Genomic DNA, 26,818 nt, shown 5'->3' on the forward strand with positions numbered 1-26,818 from the left:
GTGCTGAGATGAAAGACACTACTCCTCGTAACTGGTTTACATGTGGACAATTCACTGAAACTCAGTCTGTTCATAACCTCTCCAGTGAAAATATTCTAGCCTTGGTTCGTTCTTTTTCAAGCAACATTAGATTCAAACAAAGCAACCCATTAAAGGTACACGTGTAAAGGTATTTTACTTATGATTGCCTCCTATACATTTCCAGTTTAGTTGCTTGTTGAAGTTTCCATTTGAGGATCTTTTTTTTCTGCCGAGAAACTACCAGGTGGCCCTGCCAAGCATGGTTCAGCGGTTCGGCATCAACCTATGATCCAGGAGATCCAGGTTGTGTGTTTGGTCCCCAGTGGGGGGTGTGCAAGGGGCAGCTGATCAGTGACTCTCTCATCATTGACGTTTCTATCTCTCCCTCTCCCTTCCTCTCTTGCAAATCAATAAAGATAAAAATATATATATATTTTTAAAAGTAACTACCAGGTGACAAACACACTCAACTTAGAGCTACCTAACAATTACAATAGACATATGAAAAAATGCTCAACATCACTAGTCATCAGAGAAATGCAAATTAAAACCACAATGAGGTATCACTTCACACCTGTCAGAATGGCTCCATCAACAAATCCACTAACAAGTGCTGGCGAGGGTGTGGAGAAAAGGAAACCCTAGTACATTGCTGGTGGGAATGCAGACAGGTACAGCCACTATGGAAAACAGTGTGGAGTTTCCTCAAAAAATTAAAAATGGAGCTGCCTGTTGACCCAGTGATCCCACTTCTAGGAATATACCCTAAGAAACCCAAAACACCAATCAGGGAGAATATATGCACCCCTATGTTCATAGCAGTGCTACTTATAATAGCTAAGATCTGGAAACAGCCCAAGTGCCCATCAGGAGATGAGTGGATAAAAAGCTGTGGCACATTCACACCATGGAATACTACGCAGCTGTAAAGAAGGGTCTCGTACCCTTTGGGACAGCAGGGAGGGACCTGGAGAGTATTATGCTAAGGGAAATAAGGCAGGCAGAGAAAGACAAGTATCACATGATCTCACTCATATGTGGAATCTAAGGAACAAAATAAACTGATGAACAGAATAGATCCAGAGGCAGGGAAACATGGAACATAAGACAGATCTCAGAGGGGAGGGGGGTAGAGGAGACAGGAAGAGATTAACCAAAGAACATATATGCATATATACACAGCCTGTGGGCACAGACAATATAGTGTGGGGAAGGCCTGGGGCAGGGGGGGGGCAGGTTGGGTAAAGGGAGGCAAAGGAGGGGAAAATGGGGGACATCTGTAATAGTGTCAACAATAAAAAGAAAAAATTAAAACCTTTAAAAAGCACCACATGCAGGCAATGAGATGTTCCACATGTTAGATTCTGATGACATGCATCGCCATAAAAATCTTGGGGATCTTTGCCATTAAATTCTAAGGTCTGAATGTATGAAATTCTGCTGGGTGAAAGCAGGCTGGGTCTCTTGACTCATTCCATAACATATCAAAATTTAATTTTTTAACTTAATGATCAACTAAATCCATTTAAAATATATCCTGAGAACAATCACCTTTCAAATGATGACTCAACTCTCTGATGTGCTTGTTGTGGACCTATAACAGAATTCCCTTTATAAATAACAAATGTGAAGTGTGACCCCAAGGAAAGAAGATCGATTTCCATTTACAACCTATAAATTTAGCCTCAATACTTTAAGCAGCATCATAATTTATTGGGAACCCCAAGTGTATGTAGCATTAAAAAATCCATATTATCAACCAATTTCATCCATAATTAGAAGGATATTAACTATATATATTCATTCATTCATTCATTCAGGAAGCATTCTCTGTGCCAGGCACTCTTCTATGGTCTGCATCTACTTGGATTTAAGTAAGAAGCAGTCCTTGTTTTCTAAGCATGGAAAGATGGAACTTAAGGGTTAAGTTGTAACCTGTATCCTCTGCAGGCAACAATGCAGAAAAGGGAGGAACATCGAGAGCTAAACTAGGCATTGGATGCTTCACAAGACAGAATGTTTGAGTGGCCTCGAGTGCAGATACTATTTGCGTCGGCTGAGAAGGCAACGTGCAAAGGCACAGTGAGCTTCGCGTGTGCCCAGAGCAAGGGAAAGCAGCCGTGTGACTGCGAAGCAGAGTCTGAGTCCGGGCCGAGAGCTCCTGGCACCTGGAGTCAGGACGTCTACCTCAAGTCCTGTTGCTATAAAGCAAACAGTGAGGATGAGAACTGGGGCCCCAAATAGGAGTGAGAGGAGGCAAAAAGGGGGGATAATGCATAAGATTTAGGGACTTGTTTCAATATGAAGGCTGGTTAAGCATCATAGGGCAGAGATGGGTACAAGTCTTGAGTGTGGGTGCCGGAGGGACACAGGCTGCCGAGCCATTCTCGGAGGGATCATTTATGTGTGTTAAAGACCAGCTGGTGCCCTGGCCGGTGTGGCTCAGTGGTTAGAGTGTTAGCCCACACACCAAAGGGCCTCGGACTCGATTCACGGTCAAGGGCACATATCTGGGTTCGATCCCCGGCTCATGTCTGGACGCAGTGCAGGAGGCAACCAATCAGTGGCTCTCTCACATGGATGTCTCTCTCTCTCTCTCTCTCTCTCTCTGCCCCCTGCTTCCACTCTCTCTAAAAGTCAATGGAAAAAATACCCTCAGGCAAGGATTAACTAACTAACTAACTAACTAACTAAATAACTAAATAAATAAATAAATAAAATCAGCAGGCACACATAATGGGTGGGACACCAGAATATTTCCAGGCAATAAAACAAAACTCACTGATATTTTAAAGGATTAGACCTGCGACCTAGGTCTCATTAATGTTCATTAAGCTAATCAGTATCAGACAGAGTCCTACTCGTTCATAATTTATAAATTACCTAATACATTTTGCCAAGATTTATTAAGAAGCTCATTCAATCAAGACATTGTGATGCTGATTTATTACGGGCATCTCCTCCCAATCCTTACCTCTCCCCAGACAATATCACTGTTGTTAGGCCATTTGATGAATACATTGTTTTCCTGCCCTCTGATGAATGGGAGATACTGGGTCTCCTGGCCAGAAATGGCTGGATTCTGCAACAAAAGGGTTTAAAACAGAAAACATGAGAAAAAGATTTCCAAGAAAAAACGATCTCCAAAATTTTAACAATTTACAGTACAGAAAGAAATAGTGAACTTCAAATACAAACAAAAAAACAAACAAACAAAAAGCACAACCATGGATAATTTGCCTTATGTCTACTGGGTAGCTGAGGGGTAAAAGAATACATTGATGTTTCTCTATAAAATTCCTGAGGGGAAAAACAAACAAACATGCAAATGTTTGAAAACAACTCCTGGAGAGAAACCAGATTAGCAAGACATTACCCTCAAACAGGGAAAGGCAACTTACCGTGTTTCCACAGCGTCATAGCAATACCCTCCAAGAACATGAAACTTTGTCTTCTTTCTGTGGCCAGACTTGTCCATCTAAAGTGGCCTTCCCATTAACTGCATCCCTTACCTGCCCCAATTAGTTTCTATAATGGTATCCTATTTCACAATTGCCATACAAATCATTACTACCCGAAATTATAATAGACTATAGTCCCTATAAGGACATTGTTTTCTTTATGAACTTAGATTACACACACACACACCCCTTTTATAATGGTAATTTTCAAAGACCCAGTGCTTAATAAATACTTGAATGAATGAATGAATGAATGAATGGACAAACAAAAGTCAGCAAATAATGCTCTAATTTTTGGAAGCTAGCAGGGGAGAGCCTTTGTAGGGAACTACTTCTCTGTTTAATCAAGATATAACGTCCAATGTAAAATAATAAATTGGTTTTCTGGATCCTAACTAGGTTGTTTGGGACTTTAATTATGGGGAAATAAGTCCCCTGAGCCTCATCATTGCTGGAAGATGATAAAACTTAGGTTTTTAAAACCCCTATGGTAAAGATGAGACTGATACAGCTATTGGAAGCACAGCCTGAAACAGTGAGACTTTTTTTTCCCACATTCAGTGTTTTAGCCCACAGTTCTTCTAACTCTACCAAGAGAGCAGTAACAATAAATTACACCCAGGCATGAAAAATAAAGATCGTAACGTATCATTTTTCATAAGCCTTTTTAATTTGTCCTTTCCTCCTTTGTATATTTGCGTTATCAAACTCAAAAAAATAATTATAGGTCCACAGGAGGCTGCAAAAACGTGCCCCGAATTGCCCTGTACCCTTCATCTCCTTCCCCTCGGTGGCGCTGTTTCTAAACAGAACCGGGAAACGAGCTCTAACCTTTGCAAGCACCCACCAGAGCAAGGACGAATCTCGTGCCATTGGGCCTCGTGCGCTCCATCAGCAGCCCGAGGTTCTGAAAGCTGGTGCTGAGGGTGAAGTCCAGCTGCCGGTCCATGTAATCCACGTCCACATGCTGAACATCCTGCAGGGGGGCCAAGCAAGGGGTTAGGGGTCCTGCTGAGGGCACCCACGCTGCTCGCCAGGCCCCAGGGCTGTGGCTTGCTGACCCCGGCCCAGGCCCCTCCGAATCTACCTCCCTACCCCCTAGACTGGCTTTCAGTTCTGCTGATTAAAACTGCTGTCTGATTCCTGCTCAAGGATCGCCTGTTCTCATTCCTTTGCTGCCCCTCTCCCCACTGGCATCCTCTCCCCTTTCCTCCCCTCAATTCTCGTGGTTTCCCCTCTCCAAACCTCGAAGGCAGCGAGCCTATCCGAAAAAGTGCTAGTTACATGTTCAAGGGTAGGAGGCAGGACTCCGCTGAGAAACAAAAAATGTCATATATCTGATTTCTCTTTTTTCCTGCAGTAAACCTGGCTGAATTTATTCACATTTAAGAACTGCATTATTTTCCAGCATTCTAAAGTGTGTATACTGTTTCCACCATCCCCATTGGTCTGGGTGGTCTTTGAGATGAGAACTTTGTCTTCCCTTTTCTCAATACAGCACCAACCGACCTCGGTTTCTGCACCTGAGATGTACCCAGTTCAAGGTTGTTGAGTGACACCTAAGTGCTCACTATTCCGTTGGACAAAGAGAAGCTTCCTTTTGGCCTGAATGTGATAGTCACCCGTATTAAGACTCTAGGTGAAGCTTGTTTGAGGGAGCAGAGGCCTGTGCATAAGCCAAAGCTCGGAAAAGAAGGAAGCAACATATTATTAACATCGGTTGCCTTGGCGAGATAGGTCTATGGAATCTTTTTCATCTTTTAATTTTCCTGTCTTTTCTAATTTACATTTAGTCAGTGTCTAGTGCAGTAGTATATAAAAAGAAAGAAAAAAAGAGCCTGGGTGACTGCTTCAAGTGCTCTTTGATGAGAACATGGTAACGCTTCACTCTCATCTTCTGATCATGAATTGTCCTCCAGACCTCAGGAGGTGGGGGAAAGGCAGAGGCGGAGAATGTGTGATTAGAACTGATCGTTAGGAGAGAGAAAGAGCAGGCAGTTTGTGGAATTGGGCTTGTGGACAGCGATTGACTGCACTTCCAGGGGCTAGGTTTCCTTGTAGGATATGCATATGTGAGTATTTGTGTTTAAGTCAAAGTGAGGGCTTGAACATGACTACTTTCTAATTGCCACTTTATAGCCATCCTCTCCAAAAATAGTCACAGTATAATCTCCTAAATCTGTCATAATCTTGACACGATTCTCTCTTAGAAGTCCCCAAAGTCACAGCTTAAGACCAACCATGGCCACTGTAGGATATTTCTGGCAAGAGGTACTACCTAACAATATCCTCTGCTAACTTCTGAAGGATTTATGCCTTTCAACGTTAAACCCTTGATTTAGAAAGGGTGACATGAAATAAATTTAAAAAGCAATGTTTCCACACAGGACTAGCTCCCCAGCTACATTATCTTTGTACTGAAGTAGTCATCAGTAATTTCTATGAAGATGTTTTTCAAGCTATAATTAGCCACAAATTCCCATAACTAATTAAACCACAGGCAGGGTGAGGGCTTCATACGTAGGGAATCTGGGCCGCCACCATTTCATCATACAAACTGGAAATTTCAGTATCACTCTGGTATCCATAGCGACTCAGCTGGAATCCCAAGGCCCAGTACGGAGTCATTGCTGGCCGACCAATCAACTAAAAGAAAAAAGAAAAGTGGGTCCAAGTAGACTCTTTGGGAAGAAAAGATAGTCTCCTTAGGCTTGAAGCAACGTGAGCGCTTCTGCTGAGTACTGTCTGATCTAAGAGGCCTCATTCAAGAAAAATAAGAAAGTCCAATAAATGTGGAACCATCATGGGGATGCAGAAGGATGGAGGGTCTCCCTCTATTCTAGACCTTCGGCTCTAAGAAACCAGAAAAGTCAGTGGTTGTTACTGACTAGACATTCTTAGGTTTTTTAGCAAATAATTAAGAGACGTATGGGGTATCAATATCCCTTAACAGTAAAACCCTACCCTCAGAAAAGACAGCAGTAATGTAGTAGGGACACTCAAGGGCCATAAAAAAAAATTGGCCTTTCTCAGTGCTAAGAATGTCGCAATACCCAGTAAGCATTGGATGGTTTATTAATGAATAGAATGACTTCTGACCTCCGTGTATTGCTGAGTTACAAGCTCGGGAGTTGGCCCCAAAACCACATAAAAGTCGAAAATCCCTCCTGTGGTGCGGTATGTCAGGGCGGGAGTGGGCTGGAGCGTCACATCTATTAAAAAAAAAAAAAAAAAAAAGATGAGGAACATCCTTGGAAGAGTAAATTACCCAGACAGGGGATCTGCCCTGATAACTGCTATTTTCATTCTTTGCCTGTAGTGCCCACCTCCTCTGGAAAGTCTTCTCTTATGCAGTAGAATCAGAGATAGATTTCCAGGTGCCCCAAACATAATCTCAATCTCAGCCTTTCATACCGCTCTGCGAAAGGGAACTCGAGTGGCCCAGTAAAGCAAGGTCACACAAAAGTACGGGCCACGATTCGTCAAAATTTTACTCCCCATGGCTGGCCTAGAGGTCTTAATAAATCATGAATAAGTGAATAAATGAAAGGTCGGGTTCTGCGGCCCGTTTCCCTTGCCCTTGAATTTCCTTATTTCTATTGATATTCCAGATCCTGATAGGGTGGTCCCAGGAAAGGTGTCCGTTACCCATGGCGTTGCTGTTTAGCAGAAGCACCCCGTGGGCGCTGCCGTCTTCCTCCAGGCCCAGGTAGTAGGGGTGGACGCCGTAGGAATTCTTCTGGTACTGGGAGAGTCGTGGGGAGAGGAGATGGGTAACAAAAAGAGGAAAATCCCAGAACTTCTGTCCACCTTGTAGCCTAAACAGCCAACTCCTACTCAACACTGAAGATTTAGCACAATGTCATGTCCTTGATGAAGACGTCCTTGACCCTCCCTTCCACCCTGAGTAAAAAGCTAAGTGCCACCCTCTCCATGCCTCTTTGCGTATTATTAAATAATTCTGGAATAGCCCTGACCGTGCCGCTATCACTATTTCTGCATCTCTCTCACTAGCACATAAGCCTCTGGAGGAAAAACACAGTGTTTTATTAAACAAGATAGTGTCTTATTCTATGTGTGCCTGACACATAGAGTATATTCAATAAAAGTTCATGAAATGCATAGTCCACAATATATATATTGTGTATTATATATATATTCTATATATTATATATATATTCTAAAAGACTAAAAGACATTTAGGGACAGAAGGACATTACATAACAGGTGGCCTGCTTCATTTTAGAGCAGAATTTATCAACATAAGCTGAAGCGGATGAGTAGGGTACCATATATGGATTAAAATAAATTCGTACAGAGAGAAACGGATCGATAAGCTTACGCTTCTGCGCTTACCCCTGGCGGCTCATCTCGAGCAAACATTCCCCACGTGTTCCAGCTCATGTTCCTTCTGAAGGTTGTGTGCTCAGTTTCCCCAAAGCCATAGATGTTCGCAGAGGGGAGGCGCGTCGAAATGGAAAGGAACATGTCGTTGAAGGTGAAGCCGGGGAGCTGAGAGTCCCAACTGCAACACAGAGGGACACCTTCGAGCTGAGCTGGTGGCAGGCCAGAACACACAGGGCATGCATTTAGGACGCCTACTTGATTCGGGAGCCTCCTGAGTGACTGCACACCTGGATCCGCGTCCCAACGCTGTGACATGACCCAGGTCATAAGCATGGCCATGGCTCCCTACCAAGGTTCTGTGTTCGCATTTTTATTTCGTGGGTGGCAAGGCTGGCAACTCCTTCTCTGACTGATGGGCCCTTGAGAGCCTCACTCCTCTGTTCATTTCTAGCTCTCATCGCCTGGCCTATCAGTTCGAATCAATGAATTAGCTTGAAGCAAATTTTCCAATAGGAAAGTGTGAAACTCACAACGACTTTTTCAGATTGGCCGATGGACTTCTTACCAAAGAAGTCAACAGGCAGTAAGTCAGACACATAGTCAAAGAGAGCCAAAGGCTGTCCACGCGTGCACGTGCAGGTGACAGTTTCTATTAGGACAGGGAGCTTCAGCCCCAGGTAAAATCCAGACCTTCAGTTCATGCCATGCAGCAGCAGGACAGGGATGAGAGGTGACAATTCCTTTCATGCTTAACACTGTGAAAAGGCTTTAAGTTTACAGTGTCAATAGGAGTCAAAACTACAAGGCTCCATTTCTCTCCTCGCTAACACTTGCCCCTCTCTCTTGACTCTTCCGTTACTATTTCTAATGAGGCATATAGAGTTTTCTGTTCTACTTAACAAGAACAATGAATAGAACATTGGTTTTTCTGAAATCAAGCAACACTTAGTATTTTTAAACCTTTGATTGATTAATTGTTCTCATTGCACTAGTGACCGATAGGAAATGAAATCCCCATTGAAGTAGGGGGAACAGATACCCTCTCTGTTTAAAAAGGAAACACACACATGGAGTCTCCAAGGTTAATATTTCACTTGCATTAATTCGAACCACTGTAATTAGATCTAGAACCACTCTAATTAAAAGCAAATAAATAATGCTTACATCACTGTGCCGGAGCTTTTTCGTTGAATCTGAATCCCGAAAGGGTTGTTTTGAATCCTGACTTCATATAGACGGTTTTCAGGGGAGCCAACCGGAGAGCTAGGGGTGTTCAGAGGCACTGGGACCTCGTACCTTTTGTTCTTGGGATCATAGATCTGACAAGGAGAGAGAAGGAGACTTTCTGATGGAATCTCAAACCCAAACCCCTCAGGCCAGCTCATAAAATTCAGTTCCCATCAGGAGGCATCAAACATCCCCAAGCAAATAGATGTGAGGCCTGCCCACCCCGTGCGGCCAACACAGATCCTGAACTGCAAGACTGGCTCAGCAATACCCATTCAAAGCCAGGGACGGCACTTCCTCTAAGGAATTTGTCATGGAAAGGTATAGAATCTCATAGAAAGAATATGTGCATGTGTGTTTATGAGAGTGGCATCTGAACACGTATGTGCATTCAACTACGTAAGACTATGAGCAGGCACGTGTACGTATGTTAGAAATTAGAGAACTGAACTCTGAGATCTTCTTACTAGTTGAGCTTCCAGATGTTGCTCAGCTTTTCCTTTCCAAAGATTGCTCCTTTGTACCTCCCACTCATTTCTACCTACCTGACAGGATGGCTGGGTGGGCAAACAGAGACGGGCAAAGTACTTTGCAAGGTCGGGTAGTATTGCCATTACAAGCCATCATCATTTTTCTCATAGTACGAGCCCACATATTACACTTAGGACAAGTTTTGTCAAGAGCCTTGCTTCTCAAAATTCTGTTTCTCAGGCCAAAGCAGCAATATTACCTGGCAGACTGTTAAGAATGCAGAATCTCGGGCCCCACCCCAGACTTTCTAAACCAGAATCTTCATTTCCACAAGATCCCTGGAGAATTCACCCAACATTAAAATGTGAAAAGCAACATCTAGCGCGAGCTGTCCTACGTGGCATCCACTAGCCACGTGTGGGCATTAAGCCTTTGAAATGTGCTAGTGTCTAAACGGAGACTCACTATAAACGCAAAAGACACACCAGAGTTTGAAGACTTAGTATGATCATAAGATTTTAAAGTATCACTTTGGATTCCATGATGAAATGGTAACATTTGAGCACCTTGGTTAAATAAAATGCCATTAAAGTCTATTTCACCTGATTTTTTCCAAATACATTTTTAAAAATACTATTATTAGAAAACATATGTGGCTGACACGGTATTTCTATTTGAGCAGAGTAGTGGTTCTCAAAGTGTGGCCCCTTAATTTGCAGCATCAGCACCACTTGGGAACTTAGAAATGCAGATTTTTGGGCCGGAAACCCTGGGGGCGAGGCCCAGCAATGTGAGTTTTCACAAGATTTGAAGGTGATTCTGACACATGTTAGTGGAAGTATCAGCTGCTAGAGAAATACCTGTAAGGTTGGAAGTGAGTCAATGCCTCTCATGTGAGTTCACCTAACAACAGACACATTGTTCTCAGGGCTAAGGAGTGATTCACTGAGGATCTTCCTGACTTAGAGTTTCCATCACTATAGGACATGGACAGCCCTGGTGGATCAAAGGCCATACCCAGCTCTAGTCTCCTCACTTTCTGACCTTTACCTCTCTGGGTCTCAGTATCTTATCTCTAGAATGAGGGATTTGGGCTAAAAGATGTTTCAGTGACTTCCACCCACAAGAACTCCGTGTTGAGGACCAGGATCTGCAATGCGGGGATTACCTTGAACTGCAGCATGCTCTCCGTGTGGTAGATCACGCTGACCCTAAGGAATCTGATCTTTTCAGAAAGCCGGTCAGAGGCGGTGGCTGCTGCGGATGGAGGTCGAGCGCGCCCTGGTGACGGCGGTGGTGCAGCTGCTCGCGCCGACTCAGGGGCCGCCAGGTGGGTAAGGTCTGTGGTGATGCCATCGGGCAAATACTGAATGTTATTGGCAGCATAATTAGGGATAGTGTCATAGAAACAGGAAGGCACGCTAGAAGGAGCTCTGTCCTGCAATGAGAGGAGGAATTCTCGGTCAGCCTCTCACGCCACACTCTGCGGCTCTGATCACTAAAGAAGTTGGTTAACACAGACTAAGTCTCTGACACATGCCCCTGATTATAGGTTCAATTACATTCCCCCCACAAGGTGTTAAGTCCTAACACCTGGCACCCTATTTGGATATAGGGTCTTTGCAGATGACCTAGTTAAATGAGGTCATTAGGGTGGGCCTCATCCATTTATTAACTGGTGTTCTTATTAAATAGGAAAATTTGGACACAGAGACAGACAAGCACTCAGGGAACAAACACCGTGTAAAAATGAAGGCAGAAGTAGGGGTGATGTTTTTATAAGCCAAGGAACACCAGAGATTGCCAGGACACCACCAAAACCTCGGAGAGAGGCATGGAACAGATCCTTCCTCACAGCCCTTAAAAGGAACCAACTCTGCCAACACCTTGGTTTTGAACTTCAGCTCTCAAGACACTGAGATAATATACAGGGTGTCCCAAAAAATGTATACACACACTTTAGTAGCTGATAGCTCAATTTTGCAAATGAAATGTATGTTAATAAACACTGCCTTTGTAATTATTCAAAGTGTGTGTATACATTTTGGGAGGACACCCTGTATTTCTGTAGTTTTTAGTCACCTACTTTATGGTACTTCATTATGAGTGAATGCATCCATTGAACACACGCACGCACACACACAGGCCTCCTGTAACAGGTTAGCTGTGAAGGGTCAGCAGGAATCTTGATCTGGAGACTGGATCCTAAGGCAGGGTTCCACTCTCCGTGTCCCAAAGCTCTACCACTTTGCCATGGGATAGTGGCCCCCATTGTGACAGTAAGGAAATCACTTGTTTTCTCTGGCTTTCAATCTCTCTATTTTTCAAATGGAGGGGAAGACTCATACCTTACCTTCCTACTTGGACTCTAACAGATGGGGAAAAAAAAATCACCTAAAATACTCAATGCACAATGCATTGTTGCTATGTTACAAGTAAAAGTGGGGTTTAAAATAAGGTGGTTAGAGGAAAGGGAGAGCCAGGGCAGCAATGAGCTTCTCATTCAGGATGTTGAAGGAAAACACTGATTACCTCTCACTCAGAGTTGACCAAACAATGCATCCGTTGGCGCAGTATTGTTTCTCCCTGAAGAATGGTTCCCGTTCAACCCAGCAACGTTTGGGAAGTGTTTTCTGGGTGCCTAATCCCTCGTGGGGCAGTTTTTACAACCTCCTGCTCACTGTGGTAATCTTCTCACCCTTACCTCCCAAAGGCACCCCCGCTGCCTGCAGCTCTCCTCGGAGGGATTGGGCTCCTCAGGGTAGCAGTTGAACTTCTCTAGGTCATTGACAGGAAGACTCCACTTTATGGAGAATTCTTGTCCCAGTTTCACTCCCTTGAGATCATTGATTTTCACCACCTGAAGAAAAAAAGAGGAGGCCACGGTGACAAACACGGAGAGGTAGAGACACCTGGAGAATGCCCTTCCTTTTTGGTTGGGAAGTCAGGCCTGGGGGAGCTAGCCCTTCATCTAATCCCTCTTTGCCATGGGATAGCCTTCACCTAATCCCACTTTGCCATGGGATAGCCTCCACCTAATCCCACTTTGCCTTGGCATAGCCTGTCAGGAAAATGCACTTGGCTCATTCCCAGCCTTTCTCACCTCATGGAGTCACTGTGGAATACTGAGGGGGAAGGGCTTCCATCATCACGGGGTACCAGTCACAGGAAGGGCTGTCATTGTTAGACGATAGCCTTCTGGGAGTGATGCTGGTACATCTTAATAATGATGGCAGTTATAACAATAGCTAAGTTTTATTGAGCATGTATATGGCCCAGGCATTGTGATAACTGCTTTATATGCATTCTCTCTATTAATGCTATAAAGCAATCCTATGCTGCAAAAATATGGCTATCTCCATTGCACAAGATAGAAAACTGAAGTTCAAGGGGTTTAATGCTTTGCCCAAGATCTCACAGCTAAGGGAGGGCAGAGCCAGGACCGGAATCCCTTTCGGCCTAACTCTAGAACCCAGGCTCCTAACCTTTGCTCTATGTGTTGTCTAAATGCAAAGGGGCCTCCCTAAGGAATTTTGAATTTCCCAGCACTTGAAATCCTCAACTAACAGAATCTTTTATCTGAGATTATCATGTAAGAGAATCGTTCAATAAGGGCAAAACCAATTAGCCCTGGTGTTTTAGTTAACCCTCATTTTCTATAATGATACAAAAATTGCTTAAAACATTAAGGGAAAATATCAGCTGTCTCTCAAAGAGTCTTTAACTTAAAGGAGAGGGCAAATGTGTAAAGACCCTCCAGAGCCAGGCCAATGGTTATCAAATAGTACAGTCTGAACAACAATGCATTGAACTACGTCACAGGTGGGGTCAGCCTGTCTAGTTTGATCTGCCCGGAGAAGAGCTCCTTCTCCTAGGGTCTCCCTGAAAGGACTGTCTTCTTCTGAGTCCCACTGAAACCAAGCACAGTGGGCCGTGCTTAGCAGGCACGTTTCTCCTTCTGCATCTTCCCTATGGTGTGGTCGGCTTCCCAGCGTGCCAAACTCAATAGAGCAAGGGAGAGCTGGCTGTCAGAATGCCAGGCCAGGGCTCCTGGCAAGGGCCCTGCAGGGTGGCATGGTGGATCGATTGCCCACCTTCGTTGACGCACTGTAGTGAACATTTGAAATAGCAACATCATTGAGGACAAAATTAGCAGGTTGCTTGTCCATTCCCAAGATAATGATATCTGTAAACATGAGGTTGTCAGGGTCCGTATAATTATTATTTGTAATCTTTGCTTGTAGACGGTTCTGGGGGGGAAAAAAAAAAGTCTGTTTAGGGACCAAGTATATCACATTTTAACTGTGCCCACACACCACTCAACATCTTTCTTTCTGAGATCTGTTCTGTCCTTTAATCTCTGAGGTTCTCAATGGCGTTGGACGATTGTCCCCAGGAAATGTGTTAACCCAGACACTTAACAGTCCTAAATCCTTTAGTAATATTTTATGCTTGCTTTGGTTCACTGGTTATTTGTTGATTCTATTATTCAGAAAATATGTTGCTGACCTCATAGAATTTTCAAGCAGATAAAACAGATACCAACAAACAAACAAAAAGACAGAAGCACACAAGGGCCAGCTGGCACACAAAGGTATAGACCTACACATACACACAAAATAGTGCCCACGTAATTTTTCTTTGTATTTTAACGATAATGCTGATATGAGCTAAATTGTATAAATGCTTACTATGTGCCAGGCACTGTACTGGGCCTTTTACATGTATTATCTCTTTCCATTCTCATAGCAAACTATGAGGTTGAAGCTCTAGTGATCTCCATTTTTCAGAAGAGGGGAAATTAGATAACTTCTTCAGGGAACCACAGTTCAAAAGTGGCAAAGTTGAGCTATAACAAAGAAGGTGGAGCTGAAGACTAAGGTAAAAAGGGGAACACTTTGATATTTAGAAAGACTAGGCATCCACTAATATGCCAACTGATTTCTGCAAAAGTGCAAAAGCAACGTAGTGGAGAAAGGATAGCATCTCAACAGATGGTGCTGGGGCAACTGGAGGTACACAGGCAAAAAGCTGAACCTCACCCTGAAGGTCACATCTAACATAAAAATTATATATATAATTACACATATAATTATGTAACTCAAATAGATCACAGGTCAAACTAGAAAGGTCAAACTATAAATTTTTTAGGAGAAAATATTCAAGATCCAGGGCTAGAAAGAGTTCTTATATGGGACATCAAAAAGCAAGAAAAAAAAGATAAATTAGGCCCATCAAAATTAAAAATGTTTTCTCCAAGAAAGAAAGAAAGAAAGAAAGAAAGAAAGAAAGAAAGAAAGAAAGAAAGAAAGAAAGAAAGAAAGAAAGGAGGGAGGGAGGGAGGGAGGGAGGGAGGGAGGGAGGGAGGGAGGGAGGGAGGGAGGGAGGGAGGGAGGAAGGGAGAAAAGCACATACAATGAATGTTCCTCAGAAACAGTACTTACCGAGGTGACAGAAAACTCATACAGAATGTAGTTCTTTTCAGCTACTGCCCCTGAAAGAGAAGGCCAGGGGTCCCTGTTGCGTAGGAAGCAGAGGCGCCTCTTGGCGGGCAGACCTTTGCCCTCTGATTCTGCCTGGCCGCGTTCTACCCGTTTTTGTCGAATCCCTGCGAAGGTTTCCTGCCACCGCAACCCACAGTGGCAGCTCCACCTCCGCACCCGTGGCATGAAGCGCTGTTTCCTGGCCTTTACAGCACTTTGCCTCACGTTACAGTTACCCGCACGCACAGTGTATCTATCCTGCTGCCCAGGAGTTCAAGTGCAATGTCCATGACTTATTCATCCTTATGTCCCCTGCGTGCAGTGCAGTAAAGAATAGCCAATAAATATTAATAAATGCTAATTCTGTGCGGGGCGGGAGTTTTATATAATATCAGACCATAAGCTTATGGGAGGTACTTAGATGGGAATCCCACAGTGGAAAAACACACTAATTAGACTCTTCCCCTCAACACTAACCAAAGGAGTATTGTGCAAATCTATGAGCAAAATGTATTATTTGGTGTGAATCATGATACCCAGAGGAGGGAATATTTAAACTAGACCCAATAATGTCTGTTGCTTTGGTAGAGTCAATAACATACAAGTTGGTCATCTGAAGTCTATTTTAATTGCACTGTGCTTGGCCAATCAAACCTCAGAATAAATCAATTCTAAGCTACAGAAATCAGCATCAGTGATAACGGGGTGAGCGCCACGCTGGGCGGCCTGCAAGGGCTGACCTAGCACCGCAGTGGGGGGCCATAGGAAGCCTACCTGCAGATGCACCATCGTCCCAGTACAGCTCTCCCTTTGCTTCTCTCTTATAGTCCAAGGCAACAATGAGTCCCAGGGAGTTCTTCCGACTGCAAAAGAGTAACCTCAGTTTCAGAGAATGAAGAAGAGCTAGGACTGCGTTAAACCAGCCCCCTTCATGCCCCACGGGCAGATCATCTAAGAGTCTGTCCCAGAAACTGAGTAGCTCCTGACCTGGAAGCGGGGCGTGGGTAGACAACAAAGCTTAGCAGTGAACAAGCATGAGAAGAATTGTCACAGGAGATGGTTCCTGCGGAAACTGGGTTTGGGATAAGGCCAACAATTAGCACTAGGAGGTGCTTCCCATGTGCCAGGAACTCTTCTAAGTGTTTTGTGTACATTAAATCACTTGTTATTTCATTAAATCCTTATAAAAACTCTAAAAAGTCAAACTATGATCATCCCTGGTTTATAAATGATGAACAGAAACACAGAGTAAGTTGCTATTGTAACACATCTGGTATGTTGTGGAACTGGCGCTTGAACCCAAACTTTCTGGCTCTTGACCTTGAAGCTATCTGGACTTTGATCTCCTGTTTAACTTGCATTCTCTCATGCCTAAGGCAATCTCCTTGAGGACAGCTGTTGACCTTAGAGAAATCCTCCTCAGTAATTCATTTGACTGTTCTCATAATCTGATTCAATCCAGAAGTGAAAGACTGTGGAAAAGTAAAGGAACAGAGGCTACATTTACTCCCTAAAAGAACACTAAGATGCCAATTTGAAGCCAACCTTGAAAGGGGAGGAAGGAGACCACTGACTAGAGGTGTCTCCCTTGGCTTTATCCACTTTTGGTCCCTATATTAGCCTTTCCCATAATGCCCTGCCCCTTGGAGCACAAGAGCAGTCACACCTTAGAAGGGTCAGGAGATTACCTGGTCTCCGTGGTTGTGTTTGGCTGTTGGGTGGGAAATATGTAGCCCCCTCGAAGGTGAAGTCCGATCCTATCAGGAGGCAGTAGCAGCTCCACCAGTTGTTTCCTCCACTGGATGGCTACTCCCTAACCAACAAAGGAAAACAGATCAGATCATAGGCTATTTAGGCTAGAAGGGATCTTGGAGATCTAGTTTAGCTGCCTCATTTCAAATAAGAGAAAACAGAGACCCCCTAAAAGGGAAGTGACTTGTCCAAGGCACATAGGTAGTAAGTAGATAGCAAAGCGGAGGCTCCAAGCCACCTTATTTCTTTGTATTACACCATGCTATAATTCCACAGCTGAACTCTAATTCTCTAGGGTATCACAGCCTAAATCCAATGACTGGTCCTGACAGCTGCATGGTGGCCAGGCTGACATAATGAAAATTACCATCAACCTACCCCAGTTATTCAAATTATTTCATGGTACTTAGGGAAAGGCCTTCCACACGGAAAAGTACCCACAATCAACTAAACGTTAAACCTCATACTATCATCCAACCCCAGCTCCCAGCACTGCAGCTGCCTTAGAGCTGTTCTCTGCTGGGGGCAGGTCTCTGGGCCAGGGGGCTGCCTCACTTACTGTCTCATAGTCGTACCAGGTGGCATCTGGTATGTATGCCTTCACTCGGTCCGCGCCCTGGGGAAACGACAGTAATGAGCAACATTAGCACAGCCCCTTACAGTCTGCACAACACCTCCCTGTGTGGCTGCATGTGCTCCTCCCAACAATCCCGAGAGAGAGTTGGGATCCTGCCACTCTACCAATAAAAATACAGATACCCAGAAAGGCCGGGCAGTTTACCCAAGACAGGGCTGTACCAGAAATTAAGTTTGTTTTGCTTTGAGGCTCCTGAACTTTCTAAGAGAAGCAGAGAAAGTTCATTCATTGAGTCACTTGCGTAATCGGACAAGTGGGAGGAAACTGAAACAGTCAGGAACCCAGGAGAGCCTTCCAGCAGGACCACTCGCTGGTTAGTGGGGCCTGCCAAGAGATGGTGTGGCTAAAACACCAGCTCCCGGGGCCTTTGACATGAGTTTATTGGGGACCTTCCATGCTTACAAACTGATCAGTATAATCCTGATCCCACCCCTCCCCACTCACCGTGGCCCCAAAGCACACCGCATACATGGCCTCCACAGTAACAACCTCCCCTTGCCCAGCCCTCCTCTCTCCCTCCACGCTCCTCTCCCTTCTTTTCTTTCCTCTTAACCCCAAGAGCGCATCCCCTCTAATCAAAGGGAAACACAGATGGCCAGCCGGAGGCATTTGAAGCCCCTGTAAATGTCCATATGCTTAAGGACACAGGCTTTAATGTAATCTTGCAAAATAAAAATTGTTTTGCTTGAAGTGGCTGTGGGACCAAGAATTACTATTTTTCTAATTTCCAAAACTTTCATAATCTCTCATGTATATTCATATTTATATTCAAATGCAGCCAAAGATACTCAGGCTCCAGCTGATTCAGCGACAGAGCCATGGGGACAAGTGTGATATCCCGCCCCGCTTAGATTAAAAACATACTTCGTATAAAACAGGCGTGATGAGGAGTCCAGGCCCCCACAGGAACTGCTCGTGCACCTCCCATGTAGCGTTGTCCTGGTAGAACCTGGAAAACAGAGAAGGGGGGGTGAGGCCTCCAGCATAGGAGAGCAGCTCATTATATGAAAACAAGGTCCTAATGAGCCTTGTTACTACTAACACGGGAAGAGGAACTCACTCGTGGACCAGGGGCCTGGCTACAGTCTCCCCCAGGGTGTGAGCGCGGTAAAAGAGGGTGTAGAGATAGGGCAGCAGGGTGTAGCGGACCGTCAGGTAATGCCTGGAGGAATTCAACAGCAGGGAGTCCTCACCGAAGGCAGCGGGGTCCTGGTCCTGGGAGGAAACGTGAGCCATTACTAAAGATTTCCATCGGAGCTTAAAAGTTCCCATTGATAAGGAGCTTCCTGAATGATAGTTGCTGTGGTCTCCAACTTGAATATGTGGAAGCATTTCCAGGATGGAAAGGATCTGGGACCTACCTGCTCCCTCTTTTTATAGGTGAGAAAACCATATCAAAAATAGCACGACTTTCCCAGTGTAAAATCACAAGCAAGTGGCAGAATTTAAATGTGACACACGTCTTCCACCTTTTTTTCTACGGCAGCCTCAGGGTGATAAAGAAACCTAGGAAGCCCGGCCGGTGTGGCTCAGCAGTTGAGCATCGACCTAGGATCCAGAAGATCGCGATTGGATTCCCGGTCATGCCCGGGTTTCTGGCTCGATCCCCAGTAGGGGGCGTGCAGGAAGCAGGCAATCAATGACTCTCATCATTGATGTTTCTCTCTCTCTCCCTTCCTCTCTCTGAAATCAATAAAAACATATTTAAAAAAATAATAATTGTTCCTGTTTCTTCATACTTTTTCGATTTGCATTTAAAAGTCCATGTGTGGCTCTCATTATCGGCACTAGTTGAGAGGAGAGAAGACAGGCACTGGAGGCTGGGAGCCTGAGCCATCCGAGTGCTCTTACCAGCGTTAAGTCCTCCCGGCCATCTCCTCAGGGAGAAAACCCACCTCCCTGCTCCCAGCCACCTGCTTAGAATTCAGAAACAGTTCATCTCTCTCTAGATCACAAACGGCTAGGACAGCCCAGGGATAACATACTTTGAAGATTTGACTGCAAATCTTTCCCAGGTTAGAGACATGTCGCTGGACAAAGTCAAGGACTAGAACTAAAATGATTATCAGTACGTTACTCTAATGAGCCTATTAAGAGCCAAACCACTCCATTTAAAACAGATGCATATTTCTTCATTAAAAGAGAGGGCATTCCACCCTATTTGCTCCTGCCATCACCATAAATATCTCCTTACAAGGGACTTTGGGCCAATTTCTGCAGACTTGCCCATCGAAAGCATGATTTTGGTTAGAACAGGAGAAAGGTGGGATGTGTCACGAGCAGTAGTGGGGAATGGTCTCCCAAACCACTCATAGAAACATAGATTGTTGTAACAAGGTGAAAAAAATTCAGATCACTGGCCTGCCCCTCCCGAAATCCTTTTTCCTGCTCCCCCATATCTAGGACTGGTTCCCTTGGAATCAGCTGAAGTAAAGTACCAGTGGACACCAATTGTCACATCGTATATAAGGCGATGACAGAAGTGATAGCAGCACCTTTGTTGGTGAATTTCCCCGGTATCCTGCTTTTTAGGTCTCTCACCCCAAATGTATCTATTTTGCCCCTGCACTTAGAGTATTTTCTTCAGCTCCTCGTTGAGAACCAGGATATTAGATAACCCAAGAAGTTTCCATCACTTCTCTTGGGGACCTTACCCTGAACCCAGGCCCATTGTGATTCCTCGATAGTGGATAAAAGGCTCCAAGCTGCATCCATCTCCTGCAGAGCTCCTCTGTGACATTATTTGTATAGCCACAGATATTGGCACCTACCTGGACAGTAAGCACACATACAAGCACAGTGGTCAGCAAGAGAGAAGAAAGCACTGACTGCATATACCTATGTGATGCCGAAGGGAAGTGAGAATCACTATTCCCATCGCTCCATGCTTAAGGACGTCCCGGGCTTTCAGGGCAATCGCCCAGCCAAATGGAATAATAAAGCCAGTGTGCCATCAAGGACTGATTGATGCGAGGAAGACTGACTGTCATATGTTGTACCAAGGGCTCATCCTCAATATTCAGTTCCCAATTCCATTCTCTGCTATTCATGGGTGCTCTGTTGATGGAATTTTTCTGTGATCCTAATACATTTTACCTGTGGCGTCTCCTTCCTAACTTCAGAGATTCCACGGGTGACCACCCAATGATAAAATGTTACCATCCTATCTTCAGAAAGCAGCTCACACCACACATAAAAATTGATTTTTCCAATACATATCACAGTGAGACATGTGCTCGTGGTTTTCAGACACCTCAAAGGCTGGTAATGGAAAGAATGTCAAAAGACAAAGGGTGAAAGCTCCATGGTTGAGAGTGAAACTCACCATGGGGATGCCAAATAGGTTGAACTCAAGGATACTGGGAATGGACCATCGAAGATCATCCCACGCAGCTTCATTGTCCCCCAACCAATGAGCAGAAAACTTGCCAGATCCAGCGAAAGTAGAACGGGATAAGATGAAGTTCCTCTTTTTGGAGAAGATAGTCTTCAAGGCCCTGAAAAGGAATATAGTCAGTTGAATGTGAAGTGAGCTGTGAATGCCAAGGACTTACCTATACCCAAGGCAGCCATGGGCTTTCCAAACTGAGAAAAAACATCAGGGTATCGTGGAGGTGAGCAAACTAAATTAGCATTTTTAAGAGCTTCTTTCTCACTTCTAGGTAAGGTTTCAGACCTCCTGTAAGACAGTACACACCTCTATAGTCCAGCACCTCTAAGGAATTTCTCTAGGCTCTTGCCTCCTGAATATTTTTTCTCCACGTTGGGTCTGGTTGTGCTCTGGCCCCTTAGGTCAGCAATACATTGGAACCATTGTTTGTTGACCCCATCTTCTCTCTCTAGAAAAAGTGTTTCCAGTGTTCCTTGGTTCCATGCCTTGCTGGTCATTCGCAATCCTGTTTAGCACAACACCAGCTCAGGGCAGAACCCTGTACCTGCTCTTTGCCTAAGAGGAGATTTTTGTACACAGTCTGGGCGCAGGGCACCTGGGTTCCTCTGAAGCTTCAGAACTTATTGTTAGCAATTCCCAATGCTGGGAAATCTTAATCTATGCAAACTAATATTAATTGAAGTGAGTAAATCTCAAGATGGCATATGATACTCTTAATGAAGTTAAAAGCAACTAAAATATGAAATATTTTCATTGTATTACATATAAAATATTACATATCAAGTAAAAGTGTATAGAAAGGAAAGCAAAGGAATTAAAGACAAGGAATTCAGAAAGGATGTGGGGGATGTGGGGTGAGATAACAGACAGTAAGATGTAGGCTGTTTTCCTAGCTTTTTTGGGAACACTGTTTTGCTTAGGCCTCTCCCTGCCCTCTCCTCTCCTAAACAGTTCACACCTTCCGTTAGTGTTTTAAAACTGAACTATAATACAACTATAGGATGGTGATACCTGAGCCAGAATTGTTTCTAGCTCTTCGCAGGCAAGCTCTGCTATCTTTCCTTCCAACACATGATCTGAGACGAGTGTACCATCAGGCACTGGGCAGTTCCTCACAGACACTATCACAGCCACCGACGCTTTCCCTCTTTATATTCCTGAGGTTGTTATGGGGAGTCTACACATGCAAAACAACTTATAATGGAAAAAGTTCTGAAATAGAAGACTGGTTTAAGAAAATGAAGTGCCCCATTCTGACAATGTAATGACTCAAAAATCAGGGTAGAATGCAGAGGACTCACTCCAACTCCTGGCCTCGTTTCTCCTGTGATATGGGCTGGCAATACTTTGCCTTTATTACCACTGGCTAGCGGGTTTACTGCACCCTGCGGCCATAAGTCATGAACGAAACACATTCAGGTTAGATAAAGTGAAAGAGAAACAGGAATGAAGTTATCTGACTTCAGGGTTTGTTTAGGGTCAGCCCATTATGGTAACACTGATTAGATAATCATTTTTCCAGCTCAGAGGAAAAATTTACCCAGCAATTCCTAACTCTCTATTTTGTGTCCCTCAAGTTGGGCCTACTTATGGTCAGGTCTTGAAATCTGAGAAGATCTGGTTTCTTCCTACTTTCAGGCTAGAGGAAAGTGAATTTCAGTCTCTCTGTAGACCAGTCACCTCTGTCCCCAAACTATACTTCCAGCAAATATTGAGCCAAATATTCATCAGATCTATTACTTAAAATCTCCTGATGCCCAAATACAACTAAATGAAAATCTTACCTGATTTTTAACCAACTCTGATGCCCAAAGGCCAAGTTGCATTTATCTCCACTGTTCTCTGGGAACTTAGACGTTTAACCATTAACTATTATTGGCATAGCTATTAGAACATATAACCAATCCCACCACAGCTTTATAGCATTTTTATCATATGGAAACTCAAGCAATGAAGCAATTTGAAACTCCCTTTCCTTCCTCCTGCCCTCCCCTCCTTTTTTTTCTCACCCTGGCCATTTATCCACTCTCCCTTCACCTTCCACCCTTAGAAGCATCCATGAGTCCAAATAGATCAGAACAAGAAAGGATGTGGGAAACATCAATCCAAGACTCTCCTTTCAAAGATGAGGGGACTGTCATCTTCATCTAGTTTACTTCCCAGGAAAGGTCAAGAGAAAGAAGTCAGAAAACAGAAGATAACAGGATCAGAAATGTGTGTCTCTCTTCTTGAAGCTTTTTGTTTATTGAAATAAAAACTTTTGCATTTACTGGACTAGGACTCTCTCTCGCTGGCCTATCCAGCATAATATTAAGTCATGAGAACAAAACGGCATGGGAAAACAAAATAGGCCCAGTCTCTGCCTCCAGTTCAGCAGCTCCCATTTGGGCCTATCGGGTCCTTCTTCTGTTTCTCAGGCCAGTTATTTATTCAACAACCATGCCTCTAGCACACACATGATTCCTCAGGCACACGGGGTGACTGTGCCCTCATATTCTCATCTCCAAGGTCTAGGGTGAGGGCCAAGGCACTACATTTCTAATACGCTTCTAGGCGATGCTAATATTGCTGGTCCTTGAATAGCAGAGTAGAGGTTAGATGACTGGGAGATAAAGCTACAGCCAGAGAGGGGAGACTAGTAGTCATGGGACTCATGTAAGCTTTATGTGAGCAATGGTGACGGCCCCCATTAAGAAGTAGGGGGGCAGAAGGAGATGGCTACAGAAATGTTTTAGAATGGAAGGGATTGAAGACTGATTTAAGTGAGGGTGTGATAGAAAGAAATAACTCAAGGGTGATACCAAATTTCTCACTTGGGAGTCTGGGAGATAGGGATGGTGTTGCTACCAACCAAGATAGGGAATTTAACAGTTTCAAAATGATTAGCGAGACTGTGGAGGCTGGGCAGACACAGGTAACAGAGTGAGGTGAATGGCATTGGAGGTACTATAAGACATTCAAGTAGAGAAGATCAGAAGGTAGTTTTGGATATCTGAGTCTGAAAATTGGGGAGAGATCTAAGCTACAGATTTATGAAATTATAGATTTTTAAATTATCAGAATAAATTACAGTAAAAACTGTGAAGGAATAAATCACCTTTGTGTCAGCAGAGAATGCAAAAAGAAGTCTAGGGATTGACCCCTAAGATTTATCAATAGTGAGAGAATAAATGAAAAAGATTCAGAGGTCAAGAAGAAACAGAGGTAGAGAAGGGACAGCTGGGAAAAGAGCAGGTGTGCCAAGATAGAGTGATGTCTCAGAACTGAAGGAACTGAGCTTTAAAGGAGTGGCCAGTGATGTCATGTACCCTAGAGAAGTCAAGTAAAGGACTAAATTCTTTGTAGGAAGCATCTGTCTCTTTGTTAGACTTTCCTATTGAGTGGTAATGGTGGTGATGATGGTGGTGATGGTGATGGTGATGGTGGTGGTGATGGTGGTGGTGGTGGTGGTGGTGGCAGTGATGGTGGTGATGGTGGTGGTGATGGTGGTGGTGGTGATGATGATGGTGGTGGTGGTGGCAGTGATGGTGGTGATGGTGGTGGTGATGGTGATGGTGATGGTGGTGGTGATGGTGGTGGTGATGATGGTGGTGGTGGTGGTGGCAGTGATGGTGGTGGCGGTGATGTGATGATGGTGATGGTGGTGGTGATGGTGGTGGTGATGGTGGTGGTGGTGATGGTGGTGGCGGTGATGTGATGATGGTGATGGTGGTGATGGTGGTGGTGATGGTGGTGGTGATGGTGGTGGTGATGGTGGTGGTGATGGTGGTGGTGATGGTGGTGGTGGTGATGGTGGTGGTGGTGATGGTGGTGGCGGTGATGTGATGATGGTGATGGTGATGGTGGTGATGGTGGTGGTGGTGGTGGTGGTGGTAGTGATGGTGGTGATGGTGGTGGTGGTGATGGTGATGATGGTGGTGGTGTTGGTATATGTTTGTCTTGGGCAGAGGGGAGAATTGAGAGGGTGACTGGGGCAGGCAGTAGGGAGGAAAGCCAGGAGAGTGTGGTATACCACTGCTATATATAAATATAGGACACTCAGGTAAACTTGAATATCGTATAAACTAATGGTTTTTAGTATATGTACGTCCATTGCAAACTTAACTGGGTGTCCTGTATTTTAAATCACTAAATCAGGCAACCTTAGTGTGGCGACCATAGCACATTCAGTAATGGAATCCAAGCAAGGCTGACTTCCAGTTGGGATCCTAAATTCCTTGCACACTGTTGCTTACTAGTATCAACTCCTTAGTCACAAGCCAATAAAAAATAATCCTGCAAGAAACCAAGGGATTATATGAGAAGACCTCTTAAGTAGCCTGTAAAATCTGAGTTTCTAGATCCCTATAACCACAAAATATATTTGAAAAATATACCTATAGATGACAAGAGAAACCCTCCATCTCCCAGCTCCCCAAATCTCGAATTAGGAGGAAAACCTAGTGCTTACGAGTCTGTGGCTTTTGCCATGGTGTAGCCATATAGGCTGTGGACGTTATAGTGAAGGGCCTGGTGAACTTCGGCATCCATGCAGAGGGTTCTTGCAAAAAGCGAGCGGTTCAGAACTCCTGCGGGGAAATAGCCATCACATCCTTATCAACAGATTCTAACAAAATCACTACTGGATCTTCCCCACCAATCTCCACCTGACAAAACCCTTTCCAGATTTTAAATCCTATCCTAAATGCCACTTCCTATCTGGAGCATATACTCTAAGCCTCTCACTGAGATAAATTATTAAAATGAATTTGCATCCTCTTGAGCTCACAAAGAGTTGTGCTGAGTGGAGGCAACCGAGAAACAAGCTCAGAGCAATGGGAAGTTGATCTGAGATAAAGTATAAATAAAGCTCACACACATAACTACATATATTTAATCAAGGAGAATTGAGTTTGTAAAGAACAGATAGGAGGGAGTGAAAAGAGAAGATATTCACTCTAATATTACAAACATTCACACCTCAGTTACACACTGAAAAAAAAAAGAGAGAGAGAGAGAGATATGACATTTGGGTCGTTTTATGAATAAGAACTTAGATCCTGCCTTTAAAAATCAGCATTGTTACTACATTTTCAATTTCTTGTACCTAAAATGCTCAACATTTTCTGTCTTGTGGCCCGCACTCTCACTCTTCCCCTTCTTGTAGACCAATACCAAGGGCCCATACCTGCCCTCCCTCGCAAAGCCTTGCCTGTTGATAGGACCTCTGTCTGAGGCAGAATTCCAGAAAGTGGTAGAGCCAGGAAAGTCTGAGCTTGAGGTTTCCCCAGCAGCCCAATGGAATCAGGGTTCGAAGGGGGGAATTATGTTTAATTATAAACTGTAAGGACAATTATATTTCTGGCAAGACTCAGTGTGTGGCCTGAGATTCAAAACGGGTTCAATGATAAGAAACCAGAAGAAACACTAAGATCTTCCCATGGGCAAAGGTAATATATCTAAATCTTTTTCATGCTAATGCGTACTTTCTAATCCTGAAAAGATTAAAAGAAGACCAGAGACACAGCAGCTTGTCATATGTAGGCAGACAAAATTCTGGGAAGTAGAGAGTGGGGTGCTTGCCCAAAGAAGACAGAAGGTAATGAGATTTCAGGGTTCTGTAGAAAAATAAACTTAGTTTTGGTTAAGTAGAAGATTAAGAGATAAAAAAGAAAACATGATAAACTGATCCACAGTGAAAAAAACTGGGGGAATACAGAAAGAGCAGAGAAGAATAAAGAATTAGTGGGGAAAATAAACAGTAGATTTTGTAAGACGTCAACTGGTTTGACGTCAAGATTCCTCTTAAAAAGTTTTCCATTCCTTCAGTGACTGAAAGGGGTAAAGAAACAGCTAAACTTTGGTTCAAGGGTACAAGCGAAGTGGAGAAACCAGAAGAAACTGGCAGACACTGGCCAGATGCTCCCCAAGCCTGTGTCTTCTTCCTGGGAGTATAAGATTATATTTCACATTTTTCTCTTGAAAGTTTAGCAGAGACTATGTGATTGGATTCTGGCCAAAGAAATGTGAACAAAATGAACACACCCCA

General features: G+C 44.0%; 1 protein-coding gene across 1 annotated transcript in view; it reads right to left on the bottom strand.

The window, feature by feature from the left end:
* Positions 1-26,818, bottom strand: part of MGAM2 (maltase-glucoamylase 2 (putative)) — a gene marked incomplete at both ends in the record, with an annotated part of 64,872 nt that overhangs the window by 17,278 nt on the left and 20,776 nt on the right. The window contains 19 exon segments of the mRNA XM_081147722.1: positions 2,996-3,103; positions 4,330-4,458; positions 6,003-6,128; positions 6,582-6,694; positions 7,131-7,227; positions 7,839-8,007; positions 8,994-9,148; positions 10,696-10,965; positions 12,232-12,387; positions 13,622-13,777; positions 14,972-15,021; positions 15,785-15,873; positions 16,699-16,823; positions 17,322-17,378; positions 18,264-18,348; positions 18,460-18,614; positions 20,054-20,170; positions 20,725-20,896; positions 25,241-25,358. Coding sequence (XP_081003848.1) covers positions 2,996-3,103; positions 4,330-4,458; positions 6,003-6,128; positions 6,582-6,694; positions 7,131-7,227; positions 7,839-8,007; positions 8,994-9,148; positions 10,696-10,965; positions 12,232-12,387; positions 13,622-13,777; positions 14,972-15,021; positions 15,785-15,873; positions 16,699-16,823; positions 17,322-17,378; positions 18,264-18,348; positions 18,460-18,614; positions 20,054-20,170; positions 20,725-20,896; positions 25,241-25,358 — 2,447 coding nt within the window.

Source organism: Miniopterus schreibersii (genome assembly GCF_964146895.1).
Source record: "Miniopterus schreibersii genome assembly, chromosome: 9".
Taxonomy (NCBI): Eukaryota; Metazoa; Chordata; class Mammalia; order Chiroptera; family Miniopteridae; genus Miniopterus; species Miniopterus schreibersii.